Source organism: Haliaeetus leucocephalus, unplaced genomic scaffold (assembly GCF_000737465.1).
Source record: "Haliaeetus leucocephalus isolate CR32 unplaced genomic scaffold, Haliaeetus_leucocephalus-4.0 Scaffold984, whole genome shotgun sequence".
Taxonomy (NCBI): domain Eukaryota; kingdom Metazoa; phylum Chordata; class Aves; order Accipitriformes; family Accipitridae; genus Haliaeetus; species Haliaeetus leucocephalus.
Genome location: NW_010973420.1, coordinates 1,729,024 through 1,748,333, shown reverse-complemented (window position 1 = coordinate 1,748,333; position 19,310 = coordinate 1,729,024). Strand labels below are relative to the sequence as shown.

General features: G+C 38.3%; 1 protein-coding gene across 1 annotated transcript in view; it reads right to left on the bottom strand.

Moving 5' to 3' along the window:
• Nucleotides 1–19,310, bottom strand: part of LOC104842220 (IQ motif and SEC7 domain-containing protein 3-like) — a 176,807-nt gene that overhangs the window by 87,740 nt on the left and 69,757 nt on the right. Inside the window, exon 2 of the mRNA XM_010584416.1 lies at nt 13,127–13,156. Within this exon, the coding sequence (XP_010582718.1) occupies nt 13,127–13,156 (30 nt within the window). The remainder of the gene's footprint in view (nt 1–13,126; nt 13,157–19,310) is intronic.

The following is a 19,310-nucleotide window of genomic DNA, read 5'->3' as shown; positions in this document are numbered from 1 at the left end:
ACCCACTCTCTATAACTTGCTTCCCATAACAACATTTAGCTGCCCAAAAGGTGGCACAGTCAAATTCACACACAGCTTTTGTTAGGACTGTAGTGGCACACAACAAACTGACACCTGATCCTTTCTCATTATTGTCCACGTCAGACAACGGACAAAATCTCTTCAGATTCATCTTGTGTATCCCATATATCAACTCTGAAGGTACTTTCCAAAGGTGGCCAAGAGGCTGACATAGTAGCTTTTAATATATACAATGCACAGGTTCGAACTATTGACACTTCTCCTACCACAGGGAAAACAGATTTTGTAATGGTAAAGCTGGTTACATTTTGGTAAAATACAAATTAAGGTACTGGTGATGTGAGTGACCGGTCATTCGAGCAGTCTTAATTATAACCAATCCAAAGATATCACATACTTAGATCCCAAGTCTTCTTTTGCCCAGCAGTTCAGAGCAGTTTATAAAAAACTGTAAGAAACGGTTTCCTCCTTTCAAAAGTCAGCAGGAGTCCCAGCCTGCGGGGTTTAAGGACTTGAACGTGGCCGTGAGGACGGTAACCCCACAAGCAGCACCTCCTGACTTCCACTGGCATCTGCTCCTCCTGTTCCCCTTCTACTCCTCCATCTACCCAACACAAACAAATTTTTTATTTAAGTTTCATGGGCAGTATTAGTGCAACAACATCCATGGCAGTTTTTTGCCAGGGAACTCTGTTAGTGGTGTCCTTTCCATGCCCCTAAAAGGGAGTGCACTGCCACCGCAAGTTCAGAGCCTCTGAGAACTCTCTGAATAGGGAGAAAGCTATGGTGAGCTCTGTAAAATCACCACAAAAATTGACTTTTCTCTTTCTCCAGAAAGCAGAGTGAGAACTGCAGGAAAAACACAACCAACAATCACCACCTCAGCCATAAACACACATTGTCAACCACTCCAACGTACTTATCATAGCTCCTAGGAAGCAGTTGCATCACAACTGAAGCTTTAGTCTTGATTCCAATTATTTATAATGTGTATTCTAGGAAATTCATTTTTCTTCTGTACTGTGATAACCTAAAACATTCTTTTATGTTTTTATTAACATACTATTCTGTTCTCAGTTTCCCCAGTACATCGTTTGCTTACTTCATCTTCCATTTACTTGCAATTGCACTTACTGGAATACTTCCAAAAGCATCATTAAAACAGCTCAGATGAGGAACCAGATATCTAAATCATGGTTAATTCCTAGACCAAGGATCATTCTTGAATTACACCGAGGCATAAAACTACCTAGAATACAGATTAAAGAAGCAAAAAGGAAAAAAGGGCCTTTAAAGTTATCAGTAGGTTTTTACAGATCTATTTTTTGCTGCATATTTTTCTGTTGGAAAGAATTAATCTAACCATGACTACTTGCGTAAAGCAATGAGATTAGAAAGAAAAAGTATGAAGGTTCTCTCTTATTTGATTTTAAGTTGTCTATGTGCAGACTACTACATAAAAATTGCTGCATTGCATCTGAACCAAAGGTACTTTTGGCTTAAAGTCCTATCTATAAATACCTAATACATTAATTTGTTTGAAAGAAACAGATTACGTGCAAGAAAGCAGAGATTTTTTTCACCAGTGCATAAAATCATTAACAGAACTCATTGTCTTCTACTCATGATCCTATCAGTTTGCACATACACATGGATTTCCAATAGTTAGTGTAGATGATTTTCAGTGTAGAAAGAAAAGTATGCCAGTTAATTCCATTCCTAAAGTCAGATTTTATTCCTGTCCTCACAGGCCCACATGAATACAATCACATCTCCATTAAAAAAAAAACAAAACAAAACAAAAAAAACAACAACAAAAACCCAAAACTAGTTTAAATTCATACGATAGGCCTACTTCAGATCATACCCTGTCCTCCTCTGGAACTTGTGCAACAGCTATAGTAGAAGTGGTTCTGTTGGACTCACTGTGCAACAATTCTGTTTTCCAAAAATGAAATCCCTCAGCCGGTTGTACGTGCAACTGAAGTAGTCGACATCTCTCAGCCTACAACGCAGACCAGGGAAAGCTTTGTGTTTCAAGGGTACACACATTCTAGGTTCTTCTGAAAAGCAGATTTAAAGAGAAGCCATAAAGTGACTTCCTTTAGTACAAGCTGCATAGCAGGATGTCTTTGCCTCACTAAGACACTAGCTCATTTAGAGGTGATTCTCATTGCCCCACCAAACAGCTAAGAGATGTGCTAAATTCTACTCAAAACGCAGACTACTCCTGCTTGTCTTGACTAGAGTGAGGGCATAAAAACAGGAATACAGCCAGGTAATTACAAGCTGCTCAGCAGATGCTCCAGAACCAACTTTAAGCAAAGCCCCTGAAGAACATTATGAAGCATGCAGAAAGTGTAAGATATTCTATGTTTTTTCATTCTTTATACTCATATTCTATGCCTTCGATTTAGCCAGCTTTTCATGTGAATTCCAACAGAAAAGAACAAAAGCAAGAGAATGGCAAAATCATGAAGGAAATTCAAACTACTCTATCTACACAAAAGAGAAATCCTGTGGCACTACAAGCACTCAACTTCCTGAATTAAGTTGTGCACACGTGTTGCTCATTAAGCAAGCCTTATCTTACATAGTAACCAACGGGACTGCTTACAAACATGAACACTCCTTCAAGAATTGGGTATAAAAATTGGCTGCATTGAATTAATGTGAAACCACTTACAAAGCTTTGTCTTTTCGAGATTGCAGATTCAACAACTGCCAGCCTGTCAAGAGAATTCTATTGAGCACAATCAGCACTTATAAACTTACATAAATTACAGCTGTCTATTTCCAGTGGAAATAATTTTAGACAAAATGCTTGCATATGCTAGTTTATCCACCTGGATGGTATCCAGTTTTTAGCAAGACTTGATTCTACTTCAGTAGAAAAATCGGGATCTTAGTAATTCAGAAGTCAAAATATTAGTATAATACATTGTCTGATGCAAATATTTCATTAAATTGCAAACAGACGCCTACCTGTGTTTACACAACTATTGTGAAAAAAAAATCAGCCCTTTTCCCTTCGATTCACCTATCAGTACAATGCTATCATATTTTCTTGCCAATTGAGTTTAGAGTATTAAGGGGGGGGGCCAGCTTCATTCACGCAGAACATTTTTTTCTACAAAACATAGATGGTGTCATGCCTGTGATGCTTAGAATAATTTGCAGTACCTGAGCTTTTGAGTCATGAAACATTATGATATGCCTAAAGATTCTTCAACATGTTGAAAAGCAATCCAGAAAAATAAAACCTTACTACATGAAGCACAGAATCATGGACTTCTTTTGAAGACTGTCAGGTTAAAGAGGTCCCCTCAACCATATTCCTCCTACTAGCTAGCACTATCATGCAGTTACACATTATACTTTGAGGCAATAATATGATTTTGGCTGTATTGCCTGAGAACTAGAACTCAGTTAACTCGCTTCGTGACTAAACCACCTCAAAAAAAGCACAGTATTACTCTTGTGTTTTTCTTGTTTTTCTTCTTCTGACAGAGGATGTATAAAAACAATAGAAGGTTTATGAAATAAGGGATATGCTTCTCGCATTAACACTGTTAACTTTCTGAAATTTTACTAAGTAAAACATCTACTATTGTAGCTGCTCAATGCTAAAATGTCACTCTATCAATACTGGACTGGCAAGGGTTTTTTTTTTAATATATTAGTAATTCTGCTTGACAGATACATAATTTGAAACACTTTGACCAATTGTTGAGGTATACATACTCAACCATTTTTGAAAATCAAAGGTTTAAAACACCTCAAATTGGCTACTTAAAAAAAAATTAAGGCACTCTGTATCACCAGGAAATCCTCAAGGTCTAGTTCCAGTTCTGTGGTGGTGCATTTATTTTTTCCCCCTCACTGGGATGATCTATGAACTCGGGAAGTCTCGCTAGGCCTTAGCATAAGTGTTGTGAGTTGGGCGGTTAAGTGTCCCTTGCCCATACCAGGAACTCTCGCATGGCCAAGACAGGGAGTCATACTGACCATTCCGAGGACTCCTGCTGCCTGGCAGAGGTGGGGGATGGGTGTAGAGGTAATTAGTTCTCTCCTGACAACCTTGGGACATATCTTAGTCCTCTCCTGACAGCCTTGGGGCATCCCATATCCGAATCTTATGCCATTCTCTGACAGCCCTGGAGCCTTCCTTATCTGAATCGTAACTCATGCGAAACGGTACCAGCGCAGCTGGGGTTCCAGTCATTTGCTGATGACTAAAGCCAATCATCTCCCAAACCTATGAACAGTGGTACTAAGTGAGATCTTTTGAGCTCTCCTGGACTGCAGCAGGCTGCGACCAGCATCTCCCTCCGAGTGGGACGCCTCTCAGAGCTCACAAACTTATCAGTTTGCGGAGATTAGCGGTCTGCTGCCGAAAGCCAACAAGACTTGGGCTGATACTCTCCGCTCCTTGAGGCTCAACCCCTTCGCCCGTTGAGAAAGATCCTGAAGCATTTGATGTGAGTATTTTCACTGAACTCAAGGAGAATTTTTAAGAGGTATACCTCTTTTACTTGCTTATGTATATCTCTTAGTGTGTTTATGCATGTGTGTATTAACCTGAATACTCTACAGCAAGTATATTACAAATATTGCTTTTCAAATCTATACTTAAATTACTGTCATGAACTTTATTTGACTGTGAATGAATCTCAGGCTGCTATTATACTCATAATCTCTTTAGATATAAACCACTGCACAAGTCTGAGACTAGGAGTTGATCCAGTTGCACCTAGACTCCGACAGGAGTTTAGAAAGCAAGGGGGTCTCCTCTGAACCTCATGACTCAACGGGAGGTTCAGTCTCCCATCATGAGAAATCAATTCTAACTCAATTTTCCTTTGTATGTTTCTTTTACCCTATTGTGTCTTCAGTCTCTGTATACATAATTTTAGTTTGATTCTGACTTGATTTTCCTTTGTGCATTTCATCCATGTATTAAGTAATAGAGCGAACCTTGCCATTGAATTCTGTGAAGTTGCACTTTTATATAAATGCCTATTAAATAATTTTTACTAATACCATTGGAGAGGATTCTTTAAGCTGTCCAAACCACTCCGTTTCGTGACAAGTTCACAACCATTTTCCATAATCCCTTTCCCAAAAATCAAGTGCCTAAAATGCCACTACTAACACTGCCAAGGTACTTTGTTGTACTGAATGCAATTACACTTGAGGAAAAAGATTTGCTAGTTTGAGTTCATTCCACTTCAGAGTATAAAGAGCTCAAAGTCAAAAATTTGTGAAAACCATATTACAGAGCTCAAACAATGACTCCTTGTCAGCTAAAGCATATATATGGCCATGTTCTGCTCTCTGTAACCATTCAAAATCTCTGATGAAACAGTTCACAGTATCCCAGGAAGAGCGTGGTGGAGGGTGTAGGCCACATGGTGGTTTCAGATATATTAGTGCACTAAAAACAGTGATGCAAAACTCTAGATACACGAAGCAGTATCACCTTCTCCTCTTCCAGCTTGGCAAGCGTCTTGCAAACATCATCCAAACCTCTGTTTGTCCATTTCCCTTGTCAAAGAAACTTGTGGCTTTTCTCACAAGGCTGATGGGGAAAGACTGTCATCAACCACCAGCTCACACCACTGAAGTTAACGTGGTTGTGCAGAGAAAGAGCAACATCTACGAAAATTGTCCTCCTTGCACACAAGTTGTTGCCTTCTTACCACCTCTTAGAGACAAGCCTTACTGAAGCAATAAGGAAGAGAGCAAAAATTCCTGTTTAATCATGAACTTTCACCATTAATACAATTTATTCACCTTGTATTGTGAGGGCATTCACATCCTATACATGTCACATAGCACTGTCACACAGCAATATATATTTAATTTTACTATCAATTCATTTCAATAGAACTTTCACCAATGGCAAAATGGTGAATGGTGTTTAGTATGCGTAATTCAGAGTTCATCTATTTTTACTACCATCCAAACATCTACCAGTCTTTGACAGTGGACTTCATTGTTTTTACCAGATTTTTAAATTTTTTTTTTCCTTCCAGTTCCTCTCCCAATTAGAAATTAAGTTCTGAGTGGTCTGACAGGTAACACTACAAGACATCACTGAGGTTGCTGTACAGCTGGGAAAGAGCTTTCAATTATCTGCCAGATTTATAACTAGTTAAAAACTTAAATGATTATCAAGCCTGAAGAGCCTTTTACAGACAAGTTCAAAGCAACGCTAGAGCTTAGCAGAAACAGTTTATGAGAAATCTGCTGAGCGCTTTGGATTCTACCAATTATTGATTTTAGTAAGCTTTGCTAATCCTTCACATATCATTTCATAAAACAATTTCTAAGGTATAACCCTAATAAAAAATCTGGGGGGAAAATAAATCCAGTCTGGTGTTAATTCCTACAGATAAGCATGTACTCCTCTAGCAGTCAAAAGGGCAGAATAGACATTCTAGTTGCATATAAACAGGAATGCTGGCACAAGATTTCAGAACAGACAATATAGGGCTAATTTGTTTTCAACGGCTCCAAGAATATCTGGAAAAAACAATTACAGTTGTTTAATAATAATAGCTTAATCTAAGATGTCAACAAGAGATGTGTGTTACTAAAGAGAAGACCTACTCAGAAGCTACTCCTCCCCTTTTAAGAAAGCTCATACACTAGTGCTTACATCTCTAGCCTTCACTACTGTTGTAATTTTATCTAAAGCTAGAATTTAACATTCTGTTGTTTTAAATATCAATTCCCAAAGTGCGGTTAAAGTGCACAATTAAACACGGGGATACAGCTTAAGTCTCTTGGGCAAGACAGTGGGATTGAAATCAGAAAATCTGCTCATCGCTACATCACCGACTCTGTGGTTCGGGCACCTCACCGGCACCCTCCTCTCTCAGTTACCATTTCAGCATGAAGCTCTTCTGCCCGTACAGTATTCCTGGGACTTGGGCCCTAATCCCTGAAACAAGCTGGCAATGCTGTGGTACTCTCTATTCGCAGCCATCTCTTCTTCAAGAAGATTTCTCTGTCAGAATTCCTTCCTGAGCAATCCTGGCTTACCCAGACGAGTATCTGCTGTACCTAAGGTAGCAACTCACAGTCCAAAACTGAAGCACGAAGGGATGAATGACAGTACTTCATCCAATGAAGTCACTCAACTACAAAATATTTGTCAAGAGTATATACACAGAGAGCATGTAGTGTGTGGTAAAAAGGATAAATTGCCCATATTGTTAAGGGAGATGACCAAGACCTGAAGCCACAAACGGAGTGTTGATTTGAGCACTCTGTACAAAGACTTTTATATCAATACCATCTCCTACTCCTGGAAAATCATGTACGTTACAGCACACTGCTCGCATGATTCCAAGTTACACAGGATGACAGATTTTTAAGAAGAAATATGAATATGTACTCCCAATCTTATTTCACTTTTTTTTTTTTAGTTTCACTTATTTATTCTGTAAAAGCAGATGTTTCATACCATTTTTAGGAAATTTTTTTTTTTTATAGCATCATAAGTGTAGAGTTAACTATTAAAGATGACACAGAAACATTTCTGACTTGATGAACATATTGCTGTCCTTTCATTCTGAAATTCAGATTAAAGCTTTGTAATTTTAATGCCATTGGCAACTCCATAACCATCTCAGCTACTAGAAGCTGTTTCCATATACTTTATTTCTGTTAGCAGTCATAAAACTAATTTTAATTAACATCAAGAAAGTCATCATATTCCACTCCACTGTAGAGGGTCAGCCTGACATTTATGTAGAAATCTGTTGCAGGAAATTTTTTTGTTGTTTTTTAAATTAGTAACAAATGGTGATTTTGCACATTTTAAGGACTGGTTATAAAACTGTAGAAAAGTCTTAATTGAATGATTAAAACCAGCCCGAAAAGGCCCTGTTTACATGTAGTCAATGGGTTGTTTAGATTGCAAAGCAATAGATTTGAACTTGAAAATTAGTTTTACAAGTTTATCTGTCTTTAATTCCCCAAAACCTGTACTTTGCAGGTTATCAGAAAGGAGGCTGAGTCACACTGTTAAAGTAGATTTTACTGGGGTAAAACAAAACAAACCCCCCAAACTTTGCTTCCTGCTGGACTTTCTCTCTGGCTCAGTAAGTGCAGTTTGTCAAGGTCTGTTTAACAGCCATTCCTCCCACTCTCCACGCAGCACAGAACGAGACTGATATTCTACAATTCTTTCCTGCTCTAAAGTAAATTAGACAATTACTTTTCCACTTAATCTAATGTACACCTTTACAAGAAATTAGCCTTTCCGCATGATCCTCAACAGACACAAAACTTTCCATGTCCACCACCTATTTACATACTCAGAAGAATTACAGACTGAGACTTTTCTTTTGGTTCAGCTGATGTTTTCTCCACAGCTAGTACTTCAGCTGCCCTCTTTTTTCTTCTTCTTCTTCTTCTTCAACTAACCTTCAGGCTCTCCCCTCTTTCTCTGCATATTTCTTAAATTACGTGGGTATTCACAGAACACCGCATTTTTTTTGACAATAGCCTTGGCACCTCTCAGTTCAGGAGCCACAAGAACCCTCTGCTTTTATGCAGTATTGTTACCAATAGCTTACCCCATTTTGTACTTCATTTCTCCTTTGAAAAGCACACAACTGGGAAGGAACAAAAAACCTAAAGAGGCCAGGTCAATGCCAGTGGTCTGACTGAAGACGTATTTTGCACAGGATGGCTGCTGGGACAAGGTCCGAGAGGTGCTCTGTGCTGCTGACGATGACCAAAGCACCAGCGGCAGCAAAAGTATTACACCAGGAATATCATGGAACCGTTGTGTGGAGTAGCTACAGCCAACTCAAATGTAATTCATCTCACCTATTTTACTGGCAGAAAAGCAGCAAAGGAATACCAAGGGAAATGGTTAATTAAATCTTAACATCTTTAAGCTGTTCATACTACTATTAATTTCTTAAAAGAATAAAAATGGGAAAAGAGGGAAAGCCAGACTAGAGGTATTGTTTCTGGGCAGGTTTTAGAGGTTTGCTAGTCAGAGATGCTTACTGATCTTTTGAGTCCCTCTGCACCTTATGCACTGCTTGAATCCTCTATTCGGTTGCCTTGTGTTCATTAAACACACAAGGTCCATAGTAGAGGTAAGAGGAACATCTTCTAGTTACTAAACCTTGAGACATACTATTCTTGCAAACTTTGATATGATAGATTATACTACATATATACATTCTCATCTGTAACTGTCAGGTCATACTACGAAATATTAAAGTTGCTTGTAAAACAAATTACATTTTCTACTGAAAACATGTGAACAAAGACAGCTAATTAATAGATTTAACAAATACCTAGGCCTGAAAATTACATGGCATTCACCAAAAGGAAACCAATGCAAGCTTATTACAGTACAACAATATTATAAGCAGAAAGAATTTTAAGGACTTGCACAATGGGATAATTTATTACTTTTTGTCACAATGAGAAAGCAAAGGAAAAAGAAATCAAGAGGATTTTTAATTGTTTCAGTGTATTATCTGGAATCATATTGCCTTTCTGCATCAACCTTGTCTCTGCATAGTCAGATTCAGTGTTTACTGCATTTCAGAGCACTTGAAAACTTATCCGAAAGATGTGATTGTTATGACAAGCTATAAAAATACTGAAAACAAATCCACCAAGGCAATAACTTTTGCAACTCTGGAACAGTATAAAATTCTAGGGCATTGCTTGTATTGGATGTTCCATTTCAGAATGAAAAAAGCCAGCTATTCCAAAACAAGCGTCTCAGTCAAGAGTCTGATCACACTCACTCAACTGCAAGAGACTAAACTGAACCCAAGGATTCCCAGTCCCAGGCACGTCGGCATATTTGGCATCAGACTCATACGGCCTTCCAGACCCAGCTGTGTATCACAGCTTGGGGGTGGAGGAAAAGACAGGGACAAAACAACCAAAAAACCCCCCACAAGATGTATGTATTTGCCTGCCCTCTTGAATCCTGATTCTTCTATTTACTGCTCAGAGACAACTCCTAAAAAGACCCTCCTAGAAGAATTAAAAAGTTCAATGAGGATGACAACGGTGCAGGTTTGAGAGGACGTGAGGGGGGAAAAGAGGATGACGACTCTGGTTCAGAGCAGACCTACTCTGCAAGTCAACGCCCCTGTCACTCCAGTGTATCAGCTCTGACCCACACTGAATTCGAGAGACTGATCTGTTTCTCTCTGCATCTGCTAGACACCCAGAGATAAAAGTTAATTATTGCACTGGTTCATCTCATACCCAGGTAGCACTGAACGTAAGAGAAAGATCTTGCTTCTATGTAACAAGCCCCTAAACTGTGTAGTGACTGAGGAACACCTGCCGAACTATCACCCATCTGATCTCAAAACAATCTTCTGGCAGAAAAGAGGTAAAAAATAAATGGTTGTATCTCAGAATTTATTTGGAGTGATCCTGTTATCTTAAGTGCTAATGCTAGTGAGAGTCAAACACTATAATCCTGATACTTTTGCTTATTAACAACAAACATAAGCCCTTAACTAATTTCACTCAGTATGGTATCTGTCCAGTTAATGCTGAGACAGTACATTTTATTCCTGGCTTCTCACCTGCTCGCAGCTTCTTACTATACTTTATTTCATGACTTCAACTGAACAATTTGGCAGAAGACGCTGGCACAGTATGGTCAGCATACTGATTTGCTGGTATTTTGCTGATATTTTGCTGATATTTCTGTGAACAGGAATGATGATTTCTTCTCCTCAGAGTTTAAGCACTATCCCCTAGACTGACCTTATTATTTCATTTGAGATTATTACATTTCATCTTCATTTGCCCGAAATAAAGGAAAACAGTATGAATCAAATTAACCACAATGTAAAGAAGCCACCTAGACATAGATAAAGAGCTAAGTGAGATTTTGCCCAAGGCAAGACAAAAGCTGACCAGGATTTCATGCAGGCAGAAACATACAAGCACATCTTCAGTGACATTTCACCTCTGCTCTGAAGAAACACAGTTTAAGAGGGAGGATGGAAGAGCTGGACTGAAAGAATGTTTCAGGAGTACAGCTCTGCCTTCTGCTCGAGTTGCCTGCTCCTGCATTCATCTGTTAGCCTAATTTTAGGCTGTCATAGAAGTCTGGAACTGTCTCGGAGTAACTCACGTTCATGCCGAATAACAGAATTAATTCACTGAACAGCCTCAAAACAGGAGATTATATCAGCGTTCCAAGACTCATGCTGATTGCCTGCAGGTTTCTGTAGAGAACACATGGTGTTGATTTTCACCATCACAACCCCGAAGCCCGTATACAGGAGAAATATGCCCCATGCAGTATGGCCAGTTTCTATAGGTAGCCCAAATCTGAGCAGACCTTTCTTGTAAGGTGTGGAATTTATCTGGCAAGACATACTAACATGATTCCATCAGTCTTGCAGCCCACCCCCTCAGCCTATCAGTCAAATAACCCCTACCCCCTGCAACGAACTAACCCTAGTTCATTAAGATGCATGCTAGAAGCAAGAACTAGAGTTCTATTAATGTTCAGTTTTTAGGTAGCACCCAAACCAGTTACTGGCTTTCAGCTGTGCCTATACACTACTCAAGTACCTCCAAATATGGTCTCTAATAGATGAACTCTACTCTTAATCAGCAGCAGTGATACCACACACCCCCACCCTCCACCACCCCCCCTCCCCGAGCAACCAAATCATACAGGAGACTCGCAGGTCAAAACAAGAATGACTATTGTAGGTTGAAATGTGACCTCAGTTATAGTTCTGTAAATTCACATGTTAGTGGACTTATTTTTAGTTTGCAATAGCTGATCAGGATTAGTCCTTCCACAGCTTGCCAGCATATTGGCAACCCTACTGGGAGTTAGAAAAAAACAACCAAGGAATAAAAAGCACATGCATCTTACTACAGTCTTAACTAGAGCAGCTTATCTTTTGTCCAGTTCAGTTGCCATATATTAAAATATGCTACCACCTTCCCATGCACAGCCTTGAACTCTGGTCAATACCATATTGATTTTGATTTCTATTGTAAGAAAAAAGCATTTCAGAGGATCTTTGATCACTTCCTACAGACTTCTGGTTTTCTGATATCAGATCGATTATTCTTCTGCAGTTCACATGTTTTTGTGGATAGTCTGCATACCTATGGGTAAGAACTGGATTTTTAATTCTGCAAGTGAAGGCCCTGGCCTTTTTTTTTTTTTTTTTTTAATGAGAAATAAAATACAATGTCTTTAGATGCAAAGTGCTGACAATCCCCAAAACAAGCTGCAGGGTATTATGGTGAACCCACAGCCAATATTTCGGACCTTGTTGTCATTGATCAATGGTCACACTCCCTGAGAATCAAGGCATCTCCTTAATTGTAATGGTCTAATGAATGTGGAACACATTCAGATTCAAGTGTGTAATTTTAACGTTTCAGTCCTGTTTAGAGCACTTTTACAAGCTCTACAAGTTTGACTCAGCCACATTTTCAAAGAGGTAGTTTTAAAAAAATACTCTTGAGGTAACAAGTATAAAATACTAAATGAATAAGTTAAAAGTATCTGATAATTACATTAAATTCCCTAAATTATCTGAATCTTCCAAGCGCATAATGAGTATTGTAATAATGAGTCGATGAAGGTTCTTGCTGTCACAAGTAAAGAAGGGGAGACTACTAAGAAAGCCTGAACAAGTACACGCACTTCTCCCCAACACAGACGCTGCCTCCAGAAACTGGCAGGCAGCTGGCTCACAGCTTTGCCATACAAATGACTATTGAGCATGCATTTTGATTGAAAGCACTGGAAAATAACTATAAATAACCTTTTGCAATTATCAATACTAATATATGAGTCTTAAACCATATTGGAGATTGAAGCGTTCAGGAAATGTCATGTTATCTATTACTGAACTTACCCAGGGTAGAAGATCCTTTATTCAAAATACAAATGGCATGCCAAGTAGAACCAATAAAACCCACATTTTTTAAAAATCTCATTCTCTTTAATACTTTTTAAATAAAGTTATGCTTTTTAAATAAAGTTATGCTTTTTAAATAAAGTATTTTCTTAGAACAAAGACATCAAGACAGAAAGAATACAATGTACACATACCTGATGCTTCTTGAACTTTCACCTTCAGACCTGTAAAGTAATACACAAATACTTAGGGCATAATTACTTGCAGCATTTATAAGCCAAATGTCTAAAAATGGCAGACTCTCATGCATTCTCTCCCTTTGTATTTCAGTTAGTTTTTCTAAGGCTTGTTGTACTTTCCCTACTAACAAGACATTTAAAAAAGAAACCAGTCTACTTAGGTTTAGAATAAATCTATTAGAAGTTAAAAACCAGTTAACAGTTGAAGTCAATAACTGCAATATTAAAATATATGCTGACACCCTCAGAACCCTCAATAAAGACCTTCTGTAAACATGCACTAGCAAAGATTTATGTTCCATATTTGCAAGTGAAAAGCACCAGCCTCTGACATTATTCTAGAAGCAGATTAGCTTGTACTTTTTTTTTTTTTAGCCTTTCTTCATTCTAACTGAAAAGGTCATAGGCAAATACATTTAGGAATCTAATCCCCAGGCTTATTAGGCACTACTCAGAAGGGGCTACGGTTTGCAAATAAAATAATCTAAAATATTTTAAAAACCCACACTTGTCTGAATTTCATAAACATGCAAAAATGAGGAATAAGATATAGCAAGTTACAGAAGCTCTTAGAGGGCATATTTTTCTCAAGTTGAGATGATTTTCTCAAAACTGGAACAAAGCCTCTTCCCGCTCCCCTCAATATCTTTTAAGTAGGAAAATTTAGTGTCATTCATATTGACAAGGTTTCCTCCTCCGAAGAGAAACAGAAACATAATAGTCCCAGCATTTCATGAACAAACACAAACTCCAGAAGAAAACATACAACCATTTGCCCAATTCTTTTCCTTCCTCACTCTAAAACAATCCAGTCTCAGTGCTGCAGAAGCCTTAAATACATCAGTTGGCTCTGCAAAACCAGAACTCAAACATACAAAGCAAAGCAGGAGGTTCCAGAGCAAAACGAAGCCTCAAAACACTCTCTCCATGTCATAATCTTACCAGGGATCCAAATAAAAAGGTGATCAGTATGAACTTGCAAACTCTAGCACTTAAGTGACAATAAGGTAGCACCAAAGTTGCCTCCTTAAAATCAAAGACAAGTGTATTTCTTTAGTAACTAAAGAATCTTCCCTAGTCCGACTGGGCAAAGAAAGAAAGAAAGAAAGAAAGAAAAAGACCGATTTCTTATTACAATAACTTCCATCCACCTCCAGTGACAACTTGCATATTATGCTAGAGGCAGTAGAAAAAGTTACGGCTACCAAAAGTTTTGTAAGTCTAATACTAGAAAGCAAACAGTACTAAAATCTCATTTTCAGAATCTATTGTAGAAACAGGTACCAAAAATTGATTGTTTTCTTCTCCCCCCTTCACTACATGTTCTAACATCATTTTCTTCAAGCTCAAAGAAGTCTAGATGATTTTAAAAGCACAAGCTGAGAGGAAAGAAGGAAAAACGAACTTGGCCTCTTGTCCGACGAGATACTCAGGCAGTGGGAAGAGTGCTGTAATTCAGTGGACTGAGTGTAGGTTACAGAAAGGTGGCCGGGTATACCTACACGTAGGAATATCAGTTGATGTCCCTGACAACTAACATCACAGAATAGTTTAAACCAGAAGCGGAATTAGCACAGTGGAAAAATTCTGTTGTCCAGAGCAAAGTGAATTAACTTCTGCCAGGAAGGAAGAATGCAGTAAGTAGCTGTAGTGCACAATCTCTCAATCTGGAACACCCAGCTGGGTTACTTGATTTTCTTCAAAATATTTTAACATCTAAACATGCACAAGACTTCAGAAGTGGTCTGCATTTCCATCCTGGCACCCTGCCCTAATAAGACAAGCAGTCTGACATCCATCCTCCTCATACAACCCTTTAAACACATACAAGAACAGAGGTGAGGAAAGGATTGGCACAGGGCTAAATTCTAGCATCAGGTTGCAGCTTCGTGATTTCAAAGCTGACACAGTATTAATTCATGAGTCTCTTTTGCTTCCCTTCTCATTTTTTAAAGCCTGTCTGGTCACTTTAAGTTGTTAGGTTTTTAGATATGTATATGTATTCTCATAGACAAAAGGCAACTTTAAAGCAGCTTTTTCTACATGATGACCTTATCCCCGGAGGTTACCTGAATGCAAGGGAAGCAAGAGAAATGAACTCACTTAGGCATCCCCATGAGTAATGAAAAAATTAATGAAGAAAGTGTTTAACTGACACCTTCCCACACTCAGTTTTCAGCAAATTGTATCTTGCAGAACATACACCTTACAATTGAAAAAGATGTTATATGTAATTGCTTGTACTCTCAAGTTTTCAAATATAGCTGAGACAACTGGATGTTTAACCCCTTAATTTTCTGCCTTTCCTCTTGACTAGAATAACAAGACCATCTGGACCATCTAAACAGGGAAAATGTCTTTAAGCGCTCAAAGCTTTCTGGGGTCACTAGAAGAAGCAACCAGCCATCCTAGACCACCTTCCCATCAACTCACTATTCCTCTCACTGAAACTCAAGAAGTATTTTAAGTAAGGCAAGGAAAAGTTGCAAGGTAAAGGCTGCCCCTCTGCAAGGTGCTCTCTGCCAAGTTATGCTCCCTGCACCAAGGCTGGAACCAACTGCTCTCCCAAGCTGATCGTCTTCCAACTCAGCACAGCTAGCCACGAGGGAAGATGGACCACCATCCCTTCTTTATTTTTAGAATCCCCAAAGGTAAAAAAAGCTGCTAAATTTGCATTTTCAAGGCAAAGATTTAGTCCAGTAAATTCCAAAGAGTTATTCAGAGATGGTCAATTTTACTCAGGGAATGAGTAATTGATTTGCAGGGCTGAATGAACACACTGCTGAAAAAACCAGCTACTTATAGTTTGAAATAAAGCATTAGATTTTCTTTAAGCATTCTTTAAAAGCCAGTATTTTAGATCAATATTTAATGTTTCTGCTTATGCTGTAAGCATGTACTGGGCTCTGGATTATTTTTTTCCTTTTGACCCAGACAAAAGAAATGATACCATCACTGCTGAAAAAAAGGAGAAACGTAAAAATTTCTGGCAATATATTCCATTATTTCTTTTAAGGTAATCCTTAAAGGACGAAAAGGCTATGATATCTACAATATCTTCTATGCTACAGTACTTTAGATATATAATAGAATATATTCTGTTTAAGTTATATCAGTGATGTGATAAGTGTCATGCAACTTTCTCCAAGATCTCTCCTCCCATCTCTGGCTGATTTCCAATATTTCATTCTGAGTAGAACTAAAGATTAACCCACACACCCCATTGAAGTACAAGTTTGTCTTCTTCCTGACCCCAGGAACTTTATTCTCAGTAGGAAATATGGCAAAACACATCCTCTTTAAGATTGTTACAGTCAGTAGAAGCAGAAATGACTTTGCTATTAGCAGTATTTACTGTAATTCCACTGCAAGCAGAGGCCAGGAGGAACAGGTACCATCATAAAAAACCTTGAACCAAAAACTAAGTGCAAAGAAAAACAAAACCCCCAGTACTTAAGACTTACAGGACACCGCAAACCAAAGTCACTATTAAAATCCTGAATTATTTTTGTTTAAGTTTAAATGAAGTACTGCCATCACCCTCCATCTGTCAGTCCACATCTGAAAACGAAATTTCAGAAAACATCTCCTTTCATGTTACCGAAATGACTTACTATCTTTTGTTTTGCATACCCAAGAGACAGTCACCACTATCCTCCTATAAATTCAGCAAGCAGGAAAATGACAGAGTATCTTGGCTTCCAGTTGCTGAGTTGGCTGGCAATTTTTCAACAAAACATCCTTGGTAGGAGGTTGTCAGCTCATAAAAATTGAAAGCCATTTACAGGAATATCATAATTTTGAAGAAATCTTTGAGAATAGCACAAGACAGAAAAGCCACTCAAATTGGGAATGCGAGAGGTTCCCATTTGCAATCAGCAAGTCTCTTGTTCATTTAGGTGAGAGTAGGGTCTTAAATCCCAGAACAGCACAGCTTCAGAAGCAAGCTTCATTCAGTGGCAAGTCTCTGGCTCACCCCTGCAAGGAAATGTTCTATTGTCTCCATTATTCCCCCCCTCTTAAAGTATTAATAAACCAGCTGAAAGTCTTACGCCATCTGATTTGTTGTTTACACTTAAAAGTGAAACAGCACAATGTAATGCTGCTTCCAAAAGCAGCTTCAGGACCAGCTTTCCATCTGACTCATAGAAGTAATCATTTCAAAATAAAATCTTGTTCATAACCATTAAGGCATATTACATAGACTGATGTACACAACTACCCCGCAACAATTTCAGCCTTAGCAGATACTTTATTTAAGCAATGAGTAGAGTTACAGCAATGTTCTATAAAAACAGATTATATAGAAAGTAGGAACAGCAGTTTTAAAACTCTATTTGTTTAACATGCAGGATACAAAATTTTCCTTTACATGGCAGGGTAGAAAAACAGCCAAAAGCAGAACTGAAATCTTACTGTAAAACCCCACAAGCGGACAGGACTTTAATATAGTTTCACAGCCCCACACTCACCCACATGCTAATAAGCCAAATCATATCTCCTCACCTATTTAGAGATGTCACTCCCATCAGCATACAGAGAACTGGGTAAAAGCCAAGGTTTATAACAGCGTGTTGAACTTCCACACTAAGTAATCATACTCCATCTGAAATCTTCTTGCAAGTCACAAGAACTAATTTTATTTTAGGAGACCTACTACAGGTACGAGTATACAGTAACCACATATTAAAGAGCAATCTAATTTAATTTTTTACAAAAGAAAAAAGATTGAACCAAATCTTTACAGAGCAATAATAGAATCAATGTGTTTGATGAAGCCTTGCTTTGAGCACAGAACTTACCTCAAGAAAGAAAACTATACCTGTTACAGGTTGTTCTTTTGTAGTATATGAAGTCTTTCAGCATTTGTAATGCAGAGGAATGGTTTACCTTCACAGAAAAAAGCTTCAGGGAGAATTCATTAACGGCTATATAAACAATACTATTTATATCACAAATAGGCATTAGCATGTTTCAGTATAAAGTTTCTATATATATGTTCTGAGGAGCAATTCAAAACAAGATAGAAGTTGCCAGGAAACTTCCAGCCCCATCTAAAGGCTATTAGAGCTACCTAGGATTTTTAGTTACTCTATTGTGTCTGAATGACGTTACGTGCCCCTGTGAGTCACAACAGATGTGCAATACCCTGTTAAGTAAAGAAATGCTCTTATTCCAGGAGTCTGAAAAGAGTAGCCTTGCTTGCTGCACATACAGTCGTATCAAATATCTAAAACCTCACTGAGCTCAAAGGCAAGCATGCTTGCTGTCGTGCCCTTGCCCTCCTGCTAAGTAGGTCTAGATCAGCATCAGTGCATTGCCAGCAATGTACAAAACAATGTGTCCAGTAACGCAGGCATATGGAATGGAGGTTTTCCTTTCCAAAAAAATGGGTTAGTTTGCAAGACTTTGCATCTTAGACAGGGTCAGAAAAATTCTACTGAGCTGAAGACTCTTAAAAGAAGTGACAAAATATTAAGTATAGTAAGACCTGTCCAGTCAGTAGCATTTTAACAAGGTAAGTTTCAGGATGAGAAAAATTATTCATTTCACCACTAATTATAGCCCTTTCAGCAGGATTCTGTTATTATGCATAACAGAATGAAGGAATGAGCACTCACTGCAAAACCATGCTCTTGGGCCTGCCCATCACAGTAGTAACAGAAAGAATAAATCAGTTACAGAAGTAGGATTACTGCATTGCATTTTGATTTAATGCTGAGATAAAAAACAAAACACAAACCAAAAACTATCTTGCACAGTAGGAAAACCGCTATTTTCATGGATTATTTGAGAACAGTAATATCCTAATAGTCTTTTTGTTCTTCTCCAAAGAATATGAGAAAGTCTAACAGCTACCTTGAATATAACTTGATTCAGCACCCTACTGGACAGGATCTCTAATAACTTTCTACAGAACAAAAAGTTTCTTTCAGAAGGTTACATCTGACAAGTCACACGCGATGCACATTAGGGTTAGAAACAGATAAAATGCTGCTAGTAATAAGCAATCTTTGGAAAGAGATGTGTGCAGTCAGAATAAAGGTAAGCTCAAGGATGTCAAAAGAAAAAACAGTGTAAACTGAGCTTCCCTATCGCAATGCCAGTCAAGGTTTTCTCACTACTTTACTCTTCAGAG